Source organism: Populus euphratica, unplaced genomic scaffold (assembly GCF_000495115.2).
Source record: "Populus euphratica unplaced genomic scaffold, PopEup_1.0 scaffold120.1, whole genome shotgun sequence".
In the NCBI taxonomy this organism is placed as follows: Eukaryota; Viridiplantae; Streptophyta; class Magnoliopsida; order Malpighiales; family Salicaceae; genus Populus; species Populus euphratica.
The window spans coordinates 277,135-297,968 of NW_011499918.1; the positions used below are offsets into that span (position 1 = coordinate 277,135).

Consider the following 20,834-nt stretch of genomic DNA (forward strand, 5'->3'; position numbering starts at 1 on the left):
ACTAAATCTTACTAAAAAATAAAAAATAAGATGGTTTTATTTTAATTAGATAAAAAAATAAAAATATTAAATAAAAAAAATAAAAAAAATATTTTTTTAAGAACAGAAAAATGATGATGTTTAATTTTATTTAAAAATAATGATGTTTAATTTTTATTTAATTAAATATGAAAATAGGAAGTTGGGTAAAAAGAGAATTAAAACACTGGCACAATTTTTATTCAATTAAAAATGGAAGGTTGAAGTTAAGTTAAAAAAAATTAAAATAATTAAGAGTAATTCAGTTTGGAATAACCTGTTAAACTTGTATCTCAACTTAATAACATGATAAAAAAATCAAAAAAATAAGGATTAAATTGAAAATATATTATACCATAAATTTGAATTAAAAGATGAAATTGAAAACTAATAAAACTTATACAAAAAAATAGAAATAAAAAAATAAGAATTAAATTTAAAATAATAATATATGACAAATTGAGATTGAATGATAAAATTAAAAGTAATTAAAAATTTTACAAAAAGACCAAAATTAAAAATTAAAAAATTAAAATTAAAATTAAAATTAAATAGCAACAATAAAGAGAACCAGATTTCAATTTTTGAAGGAGAAAAAAGAAAAAATAATAATGCTCTACTAACAATAAAGTATGTTATTATCGTTGACACGCATTAACAGGAAGAAGACATAGCAACATTTCCAATAAAAATAACAATGAGTGACGAAACACATTATGCTAAAAGTAAGTAGATGATGCCCACATAATAATACATGCATTGCATTGCATACACTAATAGCCTTTTCAATTAAAATAATAATTAATTAATATTAAAAAACTAAATTATCCATAATAAATCTAGTAATAACATAATAGTCTCTGTGAAAAGATCAAATGGCCGTGGATGTATGGTTTAATTTAAAAAGTAAACTTGTCATTGTATTGTACTTGAAGAATTTAAAAAACATAAATACCTTTATGTGCCAGTTTTTTTAAAATTAATTTAGAAGATAATTAGATTATTTTAAATTGTTTTTAAAAAAGATTTATATCTTTGATTAATAGGGAAAAAAACCAAAATACTTCAACGCCAAGGCCATTAATTTTTTTTTTAGTTATACTGTCACAATGAATAGTAAATTATATATCCATATACAAAGTGATTTTTCCTTCCTTTTTTTGTTTTTTTTTTGTTTTTATAATACCCTCCATGGCCAGCGGGGCTACACATTCTAAAGCCTTATTACTTGCATTAAAGGGCGGTCCATGGCCCATGAACAAAACTTTTCCACATGCCTCGGCCCCACTCATTGCTGATGATCAAGATTCTTGTTAAGGAATCACACACAATTAATCCAGAGACTCCAAAGTTACTGTATTCTTTTGAACGGCATGTTGATCAGTGCTATAAATCCCGGTCCCGTCCGCTCCAGTCGATTAACTCAGCGAGCTGCTAATATAATTTAAGCCCGGGCCGGGTTTAAAAAAACCAAAAAAAAAATCTTTTATTATAATTTTTATAATAATCTAGATTAATATTTCTAAAATTTAACTCAGATTTTAAATTAAATTATAGACCCCTGACGGGTTTAGAACCCGTTTGGCAACGAGGTTGCGTTTGTGTTTTATTTAGAACGTAGATGTAACCTGTTTAGTAAAAACAAAATATATTTTACTGTATATAAGTTCCATGTTTTTTCGTGTCCGAGACACAGGAAAAGAAAAAGCATCATTTTGCTGCTTTGTGCACACTATTCACGCTAACTTTAATTAGCGTGAACAATGTATGTGAACAGTGCAATAAATTTGCACTGTTCACTTGAAAAATAACGAACAGTGCAAATCTATTGCACTGTTCACACATTTTTTTTAAAAGATTGTTAATTTTATTAATATTTTTTTAAAAAAAACTAGTTTAAAGTAAATTAAATTAATTTGTACTGTAATATAAATAATATTTTTTTCCTAAAAAATTAGTATATAGTGAATTAAATTCACTCGCATTATAATATTAATTTTATACCTGATAATATTTTATCTAATTTTATTACACGCTCAATATATTATGAAAACTGTAGTTTTTATCGGATAAATTTTGTATGTAATGGAATTATAAATAATTTAATGGAATAATAAAAAATATTTTATATAAAATATTATTTATTTCATGATGTAATAGGAGTAATTAACTCTACAATATTTAAATTTAAAACCATCAATATTAATATATATTTTTTAAAATTATTTTATAACTTTAATTTCAAAAGTATTTTTAACCGAATACATTAAACTATTTTTTTTAACCTCAATTTCAACCATAGTTTTAACTAAACATCTATTTTTTTAAATTAACCTCAATTAAAAATACTTTTTATAAAATAATTTTTTTAAAACCACAGCCACAATAACTATTTTAATACTAAACACACTCCTAGTCGTCTTGATGCGGACCATGCATCATGTACACATTGCTCTACTGCCTATGTATTTAAATTTCCAAAATTACGTTTGAAGACGCTACACGTGGGCACACGTACGTGTAAGAATCTGCCTAGATTCCAAATTTCCAAACCGACGTTTATTAAAATAGGATAAGGTAGGGCCCTTTTATGTACACGTCATCGTCAAGGCCAGAGGAAGGAGATCCCTCACATTTTGTGGATCTTGAGGTAAATTGTGTGTTACTGGCAAGCAACAGAGGGCCATTGTCTGTTTCTTTCTTTCTCTTTTTTCAAGGGCCAGGCAGGATCGATCTTGCATGTTGGGATTAAATTGGACGTTAGGAGATTAATCTTCATAATTAGCGGAATTATCATAATTAAATTGAATTAACCATTATTACAGAGATAAGAGGTGTTCTCCCCTCTTGTAATGAGATACCTTTCAACTTAAATAGAGATCTGAGCCTTTTACTCTGGAGTATAAAAGTAAATTTGATTTTGAAATAATTTTAAAAACATTAAACACTATTTATTGTTTTGAAATAAAAATAATAACTTGAGCAGACCATGGAGTGGGCCCTCCTGGATAAGGTTGAGACAGCATTCATGGTGACAGGTGTCACAGAAGTCGAGAATCTCATAATGAGTCATCACCATTGCCTCCTACAGCAAACTTTAGTGTCGGTGGCCATTTTGATGCGTGAAGGGTAATTGTTATTGTGTTTTTTATTTTAAATTAGTGTTTTAATATTTTTTATACTAATATGAAAAAAATAAAATAAAAAAGCCTTAAAATGACAATTATAACAAACGGCTCTTTTAGCTTGGCTTGATCCATGGAATTTCTCCCAACAAGACATCACTAGCCTTCTTTTGATATCTTTTTCCCCAGGCGGCTGGCTAGGCAATAATGTCACCACCTCTAAATTATACTCATCTAGTTTGTATTAAAACCTATAATAATAGGACGGTTAAGTTTGTGATAACGATAATGATTTAAAATATTTTTATTTAAAAATATATTAAAAATTATTTTTAAAATTAAGTACATTAAAACAATTTAAAATTATAAAAAATATAATTTTAACCACGTTTTCAAACTCTATTTAAAATATCCTTGAGAAGAGGAATAGATCCAGATCTGTTGTTACTATATACTAAAATAGTATAATTATATTTTTATTTTTCTGTTCAAGAAACTTAACAAGTGCCCTGACCATTTTTAACCATTGAACCAGAAGACTTGAGGTGAATAATTATATGCAGGAATGAATAACACAAGATTTGAGGAAGTGGAAGCCATTCAGCTTCTTTCCCACGAGCCACAGAAGATGGGGTCCTGCTGAACATTAAGCTCCTTCACCACCACTTGGCTAATGCTTAATTTCAAAGCAGTCTATTCAAGATTATTATATATATATTATTTGATCCTGTAAAGAGAAGAAAATAGTTTCTTTCCATTTCCATCATCTTGTTTTTCTTGTCGCTGTCCTTTCACACTATATTATGCAGGACTGGTGCCTTACCATTTACAATCAGCACTCAATTATCCATTAATGGAGCTGAAAAAACCCTTTATTCAGAAGATCTCGTACTTGCTGGTCCACGCAGAGGAGTGGTACAACCTTGCTTACACAGAAATGCGCTCATCAAGATCATATCCCATCTAATAATTGCTTAACATCATCTTGCTACTGTAATCAGCAACATTGGCAAGCATTTTCCCATGCTAGCTTCCAAGATTCAGCTTCCTTGTGAAGTTTGAATGAGGTGGTTAGGAGCATTATTAACCCTAATAATTCTACTTTTAGGGCAACCCCACTTGAAAGTGAAAGCTCATGTAGCTTGCTCTTTCACTGTTTTCTACTCATCCGCTAGACGAAGAGAAGATAAACCAAGCCCTGTAGCACATGCAGCAACGCTCATCTCCCTCCACCAAGCTCCAACTTTATCGTGGGTTTTTCCACCAAGCAGCAAGGCAGTCCCACTTATTAGCGAGCGATTAATAACTACGGTCTTAAACCATCGTGGTGGTAAAAACTTGAGACTAAAGGGTTTGTTTTTTCTGTGGTTTCAGGTTCGAGTCCTTGATTGCTCATTTGATGGCAACTGGACGCTTACATGATCGTTAACTTCAAGGCCCGTGAGATTAGTCGTGGTGTGCACAAACTGGTCCGTACACCCATATTAATCTAGCAGCAAGGCAGTCCCACTTATTAGCGATTAATAACTACGGTCTTAGTTTCATTCACAAGTAAAGATTGTTTCATTCAAATATATTCTTGAATATCAAGTGTTAATTACTACCCCACCTTTAATTTCTTCTGCCTTTTGTTATGATTTTATCGATGTCCCTTGCATGTGAGCATAAGAAAACACAACTTTTCTATTTATTTATTTGATATTCAAGGTATTTTTCAATCAATATATATATTTTGTGTGTGTCTGTGTGGCACATGGATGTGTGATTCCTTGTCTGATTATCTGTTTCTCATATCAACTTACATAAAAAAGAAGAAAAAAGTTGACTAAATCTTCTACATAGCGTGCAGTCTAGTGAATTTGTTGAAATCTATAATATGCTTACTTCGAGATATTAATTTGACATTAATAGTCACATTACAAATAAATAAATAAAGTAATACTCATAGTGATGATCATCCAGCTTCCAAGAAGCTACACATAAATTAATGGTTCGATAAAAAATAATGGTTCGGAATTCTAAACTGGAATTGAATTTAATCTACTTAATTTTGCATCTTCTATCACGAAATCATCCATAAAATATGCATTGATTATGAAAACTTATAGTAGAAGGAACATGTGAGGGACCAAGTAAATGACACATATTTATTTTTTATTTTTTAAAAATATTTTTTATATTATTAATCTGAAAACATTAAAAAATAATTATTTTAAAATAAAAAATATTTTTTAAAAAATAAAAAAATATTATTTTAATATTTTTTAAATAAAAAATATTTTAAGAAACAATCATGTAACTTATCTTCATAAACTTTATATATCTATATAAAGGAAAAACAGAAAACTATCGGAAAACTTCAGTTTACCAGTAGATGCCAGTAATTTGTTTCAGCATCTTCAATTAATAAAATGCTATCCAGAGAGCAGTAAAAGCATAGATGCCCTAAAGGGAAAAAGAATCAAACTCATAAAACCAGAATATTAAATTTATGACAACTGGCTCTTATTTTATTTGAAAATCTATCCATCATTTCTTTATTTAAGAAGTTGCCCCAGAGAGCTTCAAAGCAAGGTCAGTGACCTATAGTGAAGGAAAACATAAAAAAAAAAAATGGATGCCAAGGCTCTCTTCTTCTTTGCTTTGTTGTCCTTCTCAGCTGTGTCGGTCAGGCCGGCCGTAGCAGAAAATGAAGAAGACCCTGGTCTTGTCATGAACTTTTACAAGGATACATGCCCTCAAGCTGAGGACATTGTCAAAGAACAAGTTAGACTCCTTTACAAGAGACACAAAAACACTGCATTTTCTTGGCTAAGAAACATCTTCCATGACTGTGCTGTTCAGGTAATTAAGTCTTGCTTTTATTCCTCTTTTTTGTTTCGGATTTTTTTAGTTCTTGATGATCATGCATGTCTTGTTTTGTAGTCATGTGATGCTTCACTGCTGCTGGACTCAACAAGGAGGACCTTGTCTGAGAAGGAGACAGACAGGAGCTTTGGCCTCAGGAACTTTAGATACCTTGACGATATCAAAGAAGCTGTTGAAAGGGAGTGTCCTGGAGTTGTTTCCTGTGCTGATATTCTTGTTCTGTCTGCTAGAGATGGCATTGTTTCGGTACTTCCCTGATTTAAACTTCATCAGTCTTGTCTTTGATTCTTTTAAGCGATTTTTTATCCTCTCTGATTGGTCTAGAAGAAGGTATATTGTTTTGGCTAGATTTGGGCTCTTTTGTAGTTTGCATGGCAACTTTTACTGAATTTGGTGTCTCCAGTTTGAGTCTTTTTTTCCCTTTCAGGTCACTTAAGACAGGTTTTCTCGGGATATTATATGCTCTATTTCTGACAGAATTTGTAGAGTGATTGCTGAAATTTGTCCAGTACTTTTATAGTAAATGGAAGTTTAATGTGGCCTTAAACCTTTCTTGATTTCAGCTAGGAGGACCTCATATCCCTCTCAAAACTGGAAGAAGGGATGGCAGGAAGAGCAGAGCAGATGTGATCGAGGACTATCTCCCAGACCACAATGAAAGCATATCTGTTGTTCTAGACAGGTTTGCTTCCATGGGTATTGACACCCCTGGAGTGGTTGCCTTGCTAGGTATATATATTAACATGTAAACCTCAAATGGTAGCTTTATAGTCATGAATCCAGGTGTCCTCATTACTAAAAAGTTGGTTTATTCTTCTTCTTTTGTTTTTATGTCCAACAGGAGCTCACAGTGTTGGGAGAACTCACTGTGTGAAGCTGGTGCACCGTTTGTACCCGGAAGTTGACCCAGCACTAAACCCTGACCATGTTGAGCACATGCTTTACAAGTGCCCTGATTCAATCCCAGACCCTAAAGCTGTCCAATATGTGAGGAATGACAGAGGCACGCCCATGGTTCTAGACAACAACTACTACAGAAACATATTGGACAACAAGGGCTTGTTGATAGTGGATCACCAACTAGCCAATGACAAGAGAACTAAGCCTTATGTGAAGAAAATGGCCAAGAGTCAGGATTACTTCTTTAAGGAGTTTTCTAGGGCTATCACCATTCTTTCTGAGAACAACCCACTCACCGGTACCAAGGGCGAGATCAGAAAGCAGTGCACTGTTGCCAACAAGCACCACTAGAAACTTCAATTTGCTACATGTCAAACTCAAGTACTTCTCTTCCTTGTTCACAACGAGGGAGAAGAGTCTGAGATTTGCAGAATAAGATGTTTTCTTTAGAAATGGGTGTTGTTACTGCTAGTCAGTGGCAATTAAGATAGTTGTGGTATTAATGTTGGTTTAACTGCCCTGTTTTTAGCCTGGTTAGGCCCGCTCCTCTTGTTGTTGTGGTTTGTGAGATTAATGTTGGTGATGGGCATGTTGGGATGATGGGATGTATGTATAGATGGTAGATGGTGGCGATGGTGTGTGATGATCCATGTGTTTTGAAATGATAATAAGTTATTGATGATTCATGTCTGCAAGTTTCTATCACCTAGGCTACCATTGATGGCTCTCCCTCTTTGAAGATCTTAATTGAGTTGGAATTTAATGATGCAGCAGCTCCCCCACCCACAATGTAGCTAGATGGCATCAAGCAAGATGACTAAAATAAGAAAGGGCAAATAAAGAATTAAGAAAGAGCAAAATAAGGGTGGAGAAACAGGAAGTACAAGATTTTTTTAATCTGAGATAATGTTTGTTTATGGATTTTGGCGCTAGATGTTCCTTTTGTGGTAGGTAAAAGAGACAGATCATGCAGTTGTGGAGTTGTGGGTCTCAGCCTCAGACACAATTGGAGACAAAGGAAGAGAGAGTGAGTGAGTACGTCAGGAAATGATGGCTTGTGGTTTACTTTCTCTCTGTTAATGGTGGGATTTACAAGTGGTTGCATTTTATATGCGTGTAGCATCATGCTGGAAACTATTTTAAAAATATCTTTAACCGACACAAGTTGAAAAGGAAAAAAAATCAAAATAACATGAAAAATAAAGAACGAAATTTGAAGATAACTAGGAAAATAAGAAAAATTCTGAAACAACATTTTAATTTGGGCATGGCTAGCACTAGCAAGCTATCTCCACGAGGATTAGAGCCTGTAAAAGCAATATATCTAGATTTTTTTCAACACTGAACTTTGCGAATCCATTTATCCAAAGTTTGCTTATGTGGGAGACTGCAGATTCTCTATTTCAGGGTTTTTTGAGTGAGATTTGCCAATTAAAAACACATCTGATGCCAAAATATAAGTTTAACAGAGTTAATTATTCTTCACTACAGTACAAGCATGGCAGTAGTTTGACCACTGTAAGGCGGTGAAACTATAAATTGCAATCCGAGGACCACCATGAATGATCTATGAAAGGGATAATTTAAACCATTTAGTCGCAGTGGCCTTTCATACATGGATTATTGATTTTTGTTAATAAATTAAAGTAGTTTAATTATTGTCTTAAAAAAACAAAACATAGTGTACCTTCTATTTTAAAATAACAAAAATTCATTTAAAAATTATTTCAGAGATATTTGTTTTATATCTTTGTTTTTATCATTTCAATTAACTATGTTTTTGTTGATCCTGTATCCGTTTCTTTTGCTCTGAGACATTAATTTTCACATGACACAAGTCCAGTTCATTTATATATTGTTCAATGATGAAGTGACTAAGCTGCAGCATTTCACTATAAACTGGCATAGAACAATTACAACGAGTGGAATTACATACCAACTGTGCTAGAGAACACAAAAAATGCACCACCTTGCAACTTCCCATGATAAGATTTATTTCCTAGGAGTGTTAGATGATGTCATCTAAGACATATATATATGGCTACCGATCCAGGGGTTTCAGCTTAGTAATGGGACTTTTGTTTCTGTACTGCTTGAACTGCTATCAGATTCCTTCAGGATCACTTCATTCTTCTCATTCTTTTCTGGCTCTTTGGGAATTAGAGAACACAAAGAAGGATGGCAGTAATAAGGCTGCTGGTGTATGGAAATGTAGTTTGCAGTAGATGGAAAAGGTCGATAACCATATGTGTTGGCATAAGGACTTGAAGGAAATGCACTTGGTGCTGACCAATATATCATAGGCATGAAACTACTTGCTGGCTGTGGTGGGAACATATGATATGGGGTTTGGTTATGGTAAGAGACATTAGGACTGTTAATTACTTGGCTTGGGACTGCTGGAGTATCAGGTGGAGTTTGATATGGGATGGCCTGGAATGCTGCCATTGCATGAGTTTGCATTGAGGAATATCCCAAATGCCCAAATGGGGCGGGAGGTGCAGAGGTTGATGGCACAGACTCAGGAATTGATGATCTTGGAAGATTATGAGGCTTACTCGAGGAGTTTGATTGTTTCTTTCCCTTTGATTTTGTTGAATTTGTTTTCCCTGTTAGCTTCTTTGACCCTGGACTGGCCTGCCAAGAAGCAAGAAAGCAACAAAATCAAATTTAAGTAGTTAAATTCTTAGGAGGAGATCGCCAAAGAGAAGGCATAAGCCTACCACTTCACACGTCTTTTCCGGTGAAAGAAACAACTCCTCTCCTTCTGCGTCCTCATCAGTTCTGCAAGAGAGAATTTCTGCATTATGTGAGTAATGTTCTCGAAGATGAAGCAGTTTAAGAGTCGGTAGGCGTTGAGCAAAGAACAAGAGTAAGCAAGAGACAAGTTTATTAATCTTCATAAATCCTCAGTCCTGACCTTCTCCTGAAGTCCAACCTAACAAATCAGAGGAGATGGTTCATTGTATTGTTCATGACCATTTCAATCAATGTTGCTCATTCTTATCTGCAACCTTACAGTGGATAATATTCAAAAGAATATGATAATTCTATATATATGATACTTCAGAACGGAAGTTCAATGCATGTGGTTCAATATGTAAGCATTAAGATTCAATCTTTGAGCATTCATCTACCTGTAATATTTTTGCAGCAAGTCTAAGTTCCTGTATTTGGTTTCTCTTTGTACCAGGTCATCAGGAAAGCCAGCCATGAATAAAAGCGTGATTCCTAAGGCCTTGAAGAAGAAGCTCCCACAGCGTATGTGAACTAGCATTGCCATTCGGCACAAAAGTGGCCCGAAAGACTTGAGCTTGTTTCTTCCCATCCGCTGCCTGACATATCTGAAAAGAAATGATCACACAGATATCTTTAGATCAGGCTACAAGAGTATGCAACTCGGTAAGAACCTAACAGAAATGCCAGAAGATAAGTACTTACTCATTTTGAGGAAGATTTCTTGTCCTACCACCGTACTTAATGCAAAGAAAAAAGCATGATGGGCAACTAGGATCTGATCGGCGCATGTCCTTCTCTTCCTCAAGAATCTGAACTGGACATAGCGTTGGATTCTGCCGATTTGGATAAAATATTTTCCTTTGAATTCCTGGATTCTCATATAGCACATACTCCTGTCAACAAACTAGTACATGTTACTTATTCTTTGTTGATTGACGTTAAAACAATTGTAGACATGGAAGGTTAACATGGTCTACTACAAGTAATGAAGGGCTGCTAATAAAAACAGGATAAAGTACTAATACTGAAACCATAAGCATTCTCATTGTAGTCATATCTTTTAGTAACTATTCTGATACCATTATACGGAGGAGAAAACCGCAGATTTTCGAAAGAGAATCGCTTACCCCTGGATCTTTCGGTGATACGTATGGTTCACCCTTCCGTAGAATGCTAAAATGATTGAAGTCTAATTCATACATATCATCACAACCATGCCTTATACCAAGAGATGCAAACACTATGATTTTTCTGATGGTGTGGGACTGGGCATTTCTCAATAGAAGGACTTCAGACTCGAGTATCCTCTTTACTTCCTTGGGACAGAAAGCTATCTTCGGAGGCTTTCTAAGCAATGATACATTTCCAGGTCGAGTATGACAAGCCTCCTTAGGTACGAAATCATCTGCTTCTGTCCTGTGAGATTCGTTATTTTTAATTTCTCTGTTGTCATGATTTCTAGCATCTGCGCAATCAAGAACTAGTTGTTTCTCTGGTGGAAGGCCATCATTCTTTTTATCTTTATTTCTTGCTTGGTTCAGATGTTGAATTGTTTGCTCACTCTGTCCACCAAAGGAACTTTCAAAGCATGGTAACTTTATTGCCTCGCCAACACTATCTTCATGAAGATTTTCTATTAGTTCAATAGCAACCACATGGACCCCATCCATTTGTCCATTAATGTGGTTAATTTTATTATCAGCTTCATCTTCTTCATCAGTATCATCTGTATCATAACAATCTGCAGCAGAGTCATCACCTTTCAGTTTTTCAAGCTGCGAAAACTGAGTCTCATCCATGCTCATCCAATTGACTAAGCAGTCTTCAAGATTTGCATCTTTGGGAGGAATACTGAATGGAATCTCATGCTTTATCTGTGAAACCATCCCAGCATCGACTACATTTCCATTTTGAACATCATTTTGGATCACTTTTAATTTCTGTCTTTTGAACCTCTTAAGCCTTCTTTCTGTTGCATTGATAGAGCTGCCCTGAGAGTGAGCAAAAGACTTTCCATTAAAATTTATCTCGCATGAAATTGCTAACGATATTAGAGCACAAGAGAATTAATTTAACAGTAGAAACTTATTGATATCTTAATCCATTAGTTATAAACTTCTTCTGTAAAAGGCTCCTGGATCATTGATCAAAGATAGATAGATAGATGCTCAATAACAAGTGAGAGGCCGATCATCAGAAACAGGAAAAATAGAATTTCTTAGATTAAGAGCGGCTCCTAAGTCCTAAACTATCATCAACCATCCATTCACAAAGACTTGTTTCATGCTTAAACTAAAACATTAATGGTTGTTCAAAAAAGGAAAAGTACATGTAGCATCTTTGACAATCAAAAGACTTAAATATGAGATTGGTGATCATACTCGTCTGTGTGTGATCAAGGACCCCTTGTGATCTCTTTCATGTAATTGAGCTTCAAGTGCAGATATTTTCTCCATAAGCTCAGCATTCTTTTCTCTTTCCCTTTGTAGTTCTGCAGATATCTTCGCAATAACAGTGACAGTATTCTCTTCTTTCACTTCTTGCTCTATTGAACACAATGCAGAAGCATTGACCAAGCTAGCACATGATTGAAGCTCCACCATTGAACCCGAACAGTATAAGAAGTCTATAGACTCTCCAAAACTTATAGCCTAGAACTAATTACCCTCACATAGTGAGATACCCACCAATCAAAAACACTTAGAAATGGTTCAAAGATCAAGACTTCAAGAAGAAAGAAACATTTTTAAAAGCAAAGCTACATCTTGGACTGTTGAAGTACTACACTCTTAAAGCAAAACTTAGATAAACAAGGTGGTTTTGAGAGCAAAAGGATAGGCTAAGGACTATACCATTGTCGGAAAGGGTTCATTAATGGAAGAGTTAAAGAGAAGGAAAGGGGACTGTTTATAGATTGAGTAGCAAGTTAAACTACGAAAGTTGAATCATAAACAATACAAGTAAATGGTAGAGTTAGAAGAGAAAAAAGAGGAGCTTTTGTGGGTTTCAATTTATTGTTTTGGTTGTGTAAAAGCAAAATAGAGCGGCGAGAGGTCAGGCATGCAATGCCACTTGCATTCTCTCTTGCTTACACTCTTGTTTTCTTACAAGTTATTTCAATCAATTTTATATTATAATTAAATTTAATTATAACATTTCTTTAAAACTCAATCAATAAATAAGTTAAATTTACATATTTAAAAAAATAAAATTAATTTTATTTTGTTTTCTATATTACTCTTATTACATTCATTTTATTTCTTCAAAAATCTTTTTTTCAAAAGAGAACTAGATCAATATTTTAAGAAAGTTAATTTTAATATTAATTTTCAGCTCTTTGAAATTATACAACGAAAAGGTTAACCTCTGATTTATTCTTGTAGTACTTTTAAAGACTGAATTCTATTTAGAATTCAATTCTTAAGACTAAAAAAAATTCTTAATATAAGACTCCATTAATATAAATCTCTAAATTGAATTCAATTAAGAGGATTTCAAGCATGCTGTTAAATATTTTTAGGTACTCAGAGTAATGAACAAAACCATCCTTCTAGTTTAAAGGTTGGTTGAGATACTATGTCATATGAAAGAATGAGATTTGAAAAATAATTTTGTATCATTCTATAATATAAAAGCTCTTATACTAATAATCACACACGATAGCAAAAGATAATGAGTTAATTATAAATCAAAATCTTTTAAAAAACAAAGAATACCTTAACTATAAAAAGACTCTTAAAATAATTAATTTTATTTATTTATATCTTCTTTTATCAAAAAAAAAAATTACAACCATTTATATATATATATATATAAATAGAAAATCAAAATAATATTAAATAAAAAAATTATCTCCTTCACATTAAAAAAATAGAAAAACATAATAATAAAAAAATATTTATATATTTTCATATATCAATCTCCTTATGTTAAAAGAAACTTATACTTAAGATCGCTAATACAATATTTTTGTATGGGTCATATTATTATGAATTTTTAACATAATATCCTTGTATAGGACATCTCATCATAAATCTCATTACTAAGATTCTTATTATAGAAACAACACACAAGTTTTTGGACTTCTTTTCATGATGAGAAATAAACACATTCTCTTTTGTAATTTTTTTTGGTCATGATTATTCAATATTACATAATAATTAATTATAAAAAATTATTAAACTATAATACATGGACTTTACAATATTCAACCAAAACCATTAAAAATTGTTAGATTTTAATATTCTAATACCAAATCACCCGTAAAAAAGGAAAAGATAATAGAATTTATTATAATTCAAAACTCTTAAATACTTAAAACACAATAACTATAGAGAGACTTGCTTCATTTTATTTATTCATGTTTTTAGTTGCTAAAAGGCTATTATAACCCTTTATATAAAAAAAATATTAATTATATTGAATAAAAAATAAATTAAGATAAAATTATTTTTTTCAAATAAAAAAAACAACAACTAGAACGTAAAATTTTGAACTAACAGACGAGACTTTATATTAACAGATGACAATCTTGACATAAATAACTTGTATTTGATTGGATTAATGAACCTAGTCTTGATGGTGGCTTGATGAGTAGCTGTCAATACCCCTTAATCAACATAGGGCCACCTTCATAGGATTCCTTTTCATTTAATCTTAAATTTCCGTGACTTTTGTCAAGTGCTTTGCTCTCATGATCTCAGAGACCAAAGTCATTAACACTTACAAGAAGGCACTTACTCTTGAAATAGCAAGTCTCCATATATATATTGTTCTTAATGGGAAATCTGGAACTCAAATGGCTTTTATTATAATTTAAAAATATATTAAAATAATAATTTTTTAATTTTTAAAAATTATTTTTAACATATCAACGTCAAAACATATAAAAATATCTTTATAACCGATTCAATCAAATCATGAATTGAATTTAATTCATATCAAGTCGTGATCAGGCGAGTCACAAGTTAACTCGCTAGGTTTTACAGCAATGTTGCACGCAGATAAAAGGTGTCCATCATTAAGAGATGAACCCTAATTATCAAAGAATAAATGAGAATGGACATTTTGGAGTAATGATTATAAACACTGCAAAATGAAAAGATCTATCTGCTGTCTGTCTGTCTTGACAAGAGAGTCCATGGCCCTTTGCCCCATGTATAAAGCCACAAAGAAACAGTGTGCACACGTGCATATAATTTTGTAACCCTAGTTTTTGCAATATACAAATCCATCCTCACGTGGAAAGGTTACCTAAGTGCTTGTCTCTAATGAAATTTCGTGTCAGGGGAATATGAAGCTTGAGAACCTCGGATACCTATCCTTCTAATTTTAAATTATGGCCACCTTCTTAATTAATTATAATTAAGAAACTAACCAGTCCCTCAGAGCCTGAAATTCTTAGTGATCAAGGGAGATGAACACAAGAAAAAGTTGGTCTAATGATCCTGGGGCTGCTCAATTAATGGTTAAATGAGATTTGGGTCCATATATTATCCTTTTTTTTTAATGGCATCCTTCGTTTTTTTTTTTTTTAATTTTAATCTTTTCTGTTCATATCATTAATGGTGTTATCTGATATTAACTTTGATATATTCTTTGAAATATCCTTTATTATGTTTGAAAATGGAAGGAAAAATTAAGATTTAGGTCTTATCAATAATTCTTTCCCCTCACATATAATTAATCATTTAAAAAAATTAAAAAACTAATAAATACATAAAATTAATAATATAATAAATTCTCATTAAAAAATATATCCAAGATTTTCTCTCTCGGTTATTTTCATGAAAACTAAGTTATCACATACCCAAATTCTTATGTATTTGATTAAAAAAAATATGATTTTTGTGGTTTTCAGTTTTTTTTACTATTTAACTTTTCATGATTATTTTTTTTTATTTCATAATGTTGTAGTTTTAACCAAAATCTAATTATAAATCAAGGAAAGACAAAATTGGTGGGAATAGCTCATTTCAGTTTAATGTTTTTAGTTTTAATATGTTGTTTAATGCTTTTTTTAATTTATTATCTATTTCGTTTTTAAAAAACAAAAAAAATTATATTTTAAAGTTAATTCAAATAACATCATTAGACAATGTTTGATTGTTGTACTGAAAGAGAAAAGATGAAGATAATAAAAATATAAATATATTTGATTGAAAAGATAAAGACATAAATCTAAGATAATTTTAGGATAAATTTTTATATTTCTAAAATAGAAGGTACAAAGGAGACATGTCTTTGTAGATAATATTTATTACTTCTAAAATATCATTATAAAAATCTTTTAATTCCAAAATTATCAATATAAAAAAAATTAAGATAAGAGAAGTTATTATTATAATAATTTTAAAATTCAACTCAAGAGTTAATCTGGTGTAAGGCTACAATCACAAGTTAGAAAGGTAAACTCATGTTGACCTAAGTCAACATAAAAATAAAAATAATTATAATTATAGTTTTAAAACCCAACTCAGAGGTCAACCTGTAACAAAGTCTAGTTCACGGGTCGAAAGCATCAAGCTCGATTAATATATAAATAAAAATAATTATTATCATAATTTTAAAAACTGAATCGGGAAATCAACTTGATATAAGGTCCTTGTCATGTGTCGGGAGAGTTAACTCAGGTTGACTTGAGTCAACATATGAATAAAAATAATTATTATCATGATTTAAAAATCTGACTTGACATGAACAAAAAATCAATAAATTTTTTACCTGTATTTTATCTTAAGTCAGCTCAGGTTTTTAACTTGTTGATTAGGTAGAGTCAATCCTTTTTTTTCTTTTAAAACCTGAAACAAATTATGCTCTAAATTAGTTGGGTCTTGAGTTGAATTATAAAATATTTTTTTTATATTTTTTTATGTATTGTCCATTATAATCAAACAAGATATATAAAAAAATCTTTTTATTTAATACATAGTTACCAAATATAAAATTTTTTTAGTCATCTACTCTGTCATGTATTATCTATCTCTACAGTCTTTGTATTTTCTGTCTGAGGAAAATAATGCTACCTCAATGACAAAGGGACTAACGGTATGGATACAGTTAGATTAAAAAAATTCAAAGATAAGGGACATCATTGAGAAAAATCGATAACATAGGGACCCCTCTGTTAATTAACAAGCTTTAATCTGTCTTCTTTATGATTTATGAAAGGCGTACTTGTGAAGGGAAATGAGTCATGTAATTAGCAAGCAACTCCTCTTTAATTTGCTGGTCATTAGATTACAGGACAATATAATATAATATAATAATTGAGATAATCTTAAAGGGAAGGCAAGTTGGTGATAGATTATATTTTGTTTTCCTAGTAACTTGTGTTCTATAAGGTTAAGCATATTGACGTTAACTTCTGATGTTCAATCTTTATTACCTTCACATGATGTCTGGTTCGAGTTTTCCTAGCTTCGAAATGGGGAAATTTTTTCTAGGTTTTGCAGGTAACTTGTCCCCCTTTATTATTATTATTATTTACATTTACATTTACTACTGACAGAACTTCTCTTATGAATAATGTGATTTCATTTTGGTAATCAAGTTGTTTGAATGTTCATCCCCAGATTAGGAGGTTCAGGTTCCACCATGCCAAAAAAAAATTATAAATTTAAGAATTAGAAGGAGATTATCACATTCTTTAGAGCATACTTGCAACCTAAAACTCTGACCTCAATTGGATATTGAGTAAAATTTAATTTATCTAAACAAATTAATTCATAACTTAACCTAATCAAACTCGGTCTGTACCTGATAAGGTCAGTTAAAGGGTCACTGTTAAACCCTATATATATATATATATATATATATATATATATATATATATATGTATGTTTCAAATATAGAATGATATGCTTCTACTCTTTTTGTCTTTTCGGGTCATAAACAACTCCGTCTCCAACAACGAGTGATGTACTTCTACTCATTGCAATTTGGCAATCATGCATTGGTTCTATGGATCACAGATTAATTTTGTTGTATAATGGAATGAGAAATAAAAAGAACGAAGAATTTATATTATTTTCTAATATTTTTATTGTGTAAAACCTTTTAAATTTATACATGTTTGTTATTATCAAATAAAATAAAAATAATAAAATTTAAATTTGTTATCACTTTATTAATAAAATTCTAACAACATATCAAAAAATTAATTTAAACTAAAAATTTAACTATTAAATAAAATTTTAAAATATAATTTATATTATTTTTTAACATTAATATGGCTTGTAGGACTTAGTTTCAACTGTAGTGTGACTGATTTGGTTGCCTAAATTCATTTAGATAGTTTCTGCGTTCGACAGCAAACAGATGCCGCCATTGTCTTACATTAGCTGGCAAGCATGGTGACAGGAAAGGTCCACAGGGGAGCAGGTTCTTCGAGAACAACCAAACTTCTTGCTAAGTGAATCCAAGAAAAGTTGAAGGGACAACAGCACCTTAAATTGTAGATTTTATTTTGCTGGAAACACACAGATCATGGGGAAAACTGCATATATTCCTTGGCCCCAATTGCAGACCAGAACTCATTGCTTCTGAAGTGAAAAAATTGTGCTCCTTTTATCTCTTCCCACGTGATATCAAGTGTTAGTCTATCACAGAAATCTGATGGCTTGGTGGCGATTGATTAATTCCACCAATGAGTTTGTAAAACCCGCATAACAATAAATTCTCACTGCTATGCAAGGAACGAGGAAAACAGGCGGAAAAGCACTCCCAGAGGAGATAGCAGTAAAGTTTATTCATTATCCACCATAATTTTTCATGAGAGTTCAAGTTGTTGGGAAAAAAAAAAAAAGAAGTGAGAAGGGAACCAGAAAATGGAACAACAAGATACTAGATATGCACAAACATTACAACGCAAACCCGAGCAAGCCAAACTTGTGCTCAAAGTTCAGTGTTCTGGATAACTTTGACATATTCTTTGAAATATCCTTTATTATATTTGAAAATGGAAAGAAAAATTAAGATTTAGGTCTTATCAATAATTCTTTCCCCTCACATATAATTAATCATTTTAAAAATAAAAAAACTAATAAATACATAAATTAATAATATAAAAAATTCACATTATAAAAATATATCCAAGATTTTCTCTCTCTGTTATTTTCTTGAAAACTAAGTTATCACAAACCCAAATTGTTATATATTTTATTAAAAAATATAATTTGTGGTTTTCAGTTTTTTTTACTATTTGAGTTTTCATGATTATTTTTTTATTTCATAATGTTTTAGTTTTAATCAAAATCTAATTATAAATCAATGAAAGACAAAATTGGTGGGGATAGCTCATTTCAGTTTAATGTTTTTGGTTTTTAATATATTGTTTAATGCTTTTTTCACTTCACTATCTATTTCTTTTGAAAAAACAAAAAAATATATATTTCAAAGTTAATTCAAATAACATCATTAGACAGTGTTTGGTTGTTGTGCCGAGAGAGAAAAGATGAAGAAAATAAAAATATAAATGTATTTAATTGAAAAGATAAAAATATAAAAATAAATATGTTTCTAAGATAATTTTTGAGTAATTTTTTATATTTATAAAACAGAAGGTATAAAGAAAACATTTCTATGTAGATAATATTTATTACTTCTAAAATATCATTATAAAAAAATTTTCAATTCTAAAATTATCTAACAAACTAACACATGTAAGGATAAAATAAGTTATTATTATAGCTTTTAAAATTTAACTCAAGGGTTGATCCGATGCCAAGCCATGATCATGAGTCAGAAAAAATAAACTTATGTTGACCCGCAACAACATAAAAATAAAAATAATTATTATTATAGTTTTAAAACCTAATTTAAAGATCGACCTGAAATAAAATTCAGGTCACGAGTTAAAAGTATTAAACTCGGTCAATATATAGATAAAAATTATTATTATTATTATTATAGTTTTAAAATTCTATTTAAAAGATCGACCCGATACAAGGTTTATGTCATGTGTCGAAAAGGTTAACTCGAATTGACTTAAGTTAATATATAGATAAAAATAATCATTATCATGATTTAAAAATCTGACTCGAGAATCAATCTAGAAAAGAATCCAAGTCACGTGAACAAAAAATCAATAAGTTTTTTACCCATATTTTCTCTCGATCTTGCTTGGATTTTAAACTTAATAGGTTGGATCAATTCCTTTTTTTTCTTATAAAACAACTGAATTGGCCCCAAATTAGTGGTCCTGAGTTGAATTGTAAAATAAAATTTTTTATTTTATTATATATTATCTATCTTAATATATAAAAAATATTTTTATTTGATACATGATTACCAATTATAAATTTGTCTTCGTCATCTAGTCTTTGTATTTTCTGTTTTAGAAAAATAATGCTACCTCAATGACAAAGGGACTAACGGTATGGATACGGTTGGATTAAAAAATTCAAAGATAAGGGACATCATTGAGAAAAATCGATAACATAGGGACCCCTCTGTTAATTAACAGGCTTTAATCTGTCATCTTTATGATTTATGAAAGGCGCACTTGTGAAGGGAAATGAGTCATGTAATTAGCAAGCAACTCCTCTTTAATTTGCTGGTCATTAGATTACAGTACAATATAATATAATATAATATAATATAATAATCGAGATAATCTTAAAGGGAAGGCAAGTTGGTGATAGATTATATTTTGTTTTCCTAGTAACTTGTGTTCTATAAGGTTAAGCATATTGACGTTAACTTCTGATGTTCAATCTTTATTACCTTCACATGATGTCTGGTTCGAGTTTTCCTAGCTTCGAAATGGGGAAATTTTTTCTAGGTTTTGCAGGTAACTTGTCCCCCTTTATTATTATTATTATTATTATTTACATTTACATTTACTACTGACAGAACTTCTCTTATGAATAATGTGATTTCATTTTGGTAATCAAGTTGTTTGAATGTTCATCCCCAGATTAGGAGGTTCAGGTTCCACCATGCCAAAAAAAAATTATAAATTTAAGAATTAGAAGGAGATTATCACATTCTTTAGAGCATACTTGCAACCTAAAACTCTGACCTCAATTGGATATTGAGTAAAATTTAATTTATCTAAACAAATTAATTCATAACTTAACCTAATCAAACTCGGTCTGTACCTGATAAGGTCAGTTAAAGGGTCACTGTTAAACCCTATATATATATATATATATATATATATATATATATATATATATGTAT

At 31.0% G+C, this 20,834-nt stretch overlaps 3 protein-coding genes across 6 annotated transcripts in view; 1 reads left to right on the top strand and 2 right to left on the bottom strand.

The window, feature by feature from the left end:
* The first annotated feature begins 5,665 nt into the window (after positions 1-5,665).
* On the top strand, positions 5,666-7,601 carry PRXR1 (Peroxidase superfamily protein). Its single transcript, XM_011039349.1, has 4 exons — positions 5,666-5,987; positions 6,069-6,257; positions 6,575-6,740; positions 6,853-7,601. The coding sequence occupies exons 1-4, from the start codon at positions 5,757-5,759 to the stop codon at positions 7,260-7,262; spliced, it is 996 nt and encodes a 331-aa protein (XP_011037651.1). The 5' UTR covers positions 5,666-5,756; the 3' UTR covers positions 7,263-7,601.
* Positions 7,602-8,777: 1,176 nt separating this feature from the next.
* On the bottom strand, positions 8,778-12,619 carry LOC105134798 (uncharacterized). 4 transcript variants are annotated; one of them, XM_011039346.1, is made up of 7 exons: positions 12,032-12,619; positions 10,778-11,641; positions 10,353-10,543; positions 10,049-10,255; positions 9,832-9,849; positions 9,638-9,695; positions 8,778-9,548 (listed from the first exon to the last, which is right to left on the bottom strand). In XM_011039346.1, the coding sequence occupies exons 1-7, from the start codon at positions 12,251-12,253 to the stop codon at positions 8,970-8,972; spliced, it is 2,139 nt and encodes a 712-aa protein (XP_011037648.1). In that variant the 5' UTR covers positions 12,254-12,619; the 3' UTR covers positions 8,778-8,969. The 4 variants fall into 4 exon arrangements, with proteins under 4 accessions (XP_011037648.1, XP_011037647.1, XP_011037650.1 ...); XM_011039345.1 differs by having other exon boundaries at positions 9,635-9,695; positions 12,032-12,618; XM_011039348.1 differs by lacking the exon at positions 9,832-9,849 and having other exon boundaries at positions 12,032-12,618.
* A 5,274-nt stretch (positions 12,620-17,893) lies between these two features.
* The window catches only part of LOC105134797 (calcium-dependent protein kinase-like), an 8,926-nt gene continuing 5,985 nt past the window's right edge, over positions 17,894-20,834 (bottom strand). The window contains exon 9 of the mRNA XM_011039344.1: positions 17,894-18,097. The gene's annotated coding sequence lies outside the window, so the exon portion shown is untranslated. The remainder of the gene's footprint in view (positions 18,098-20,834) is intronic.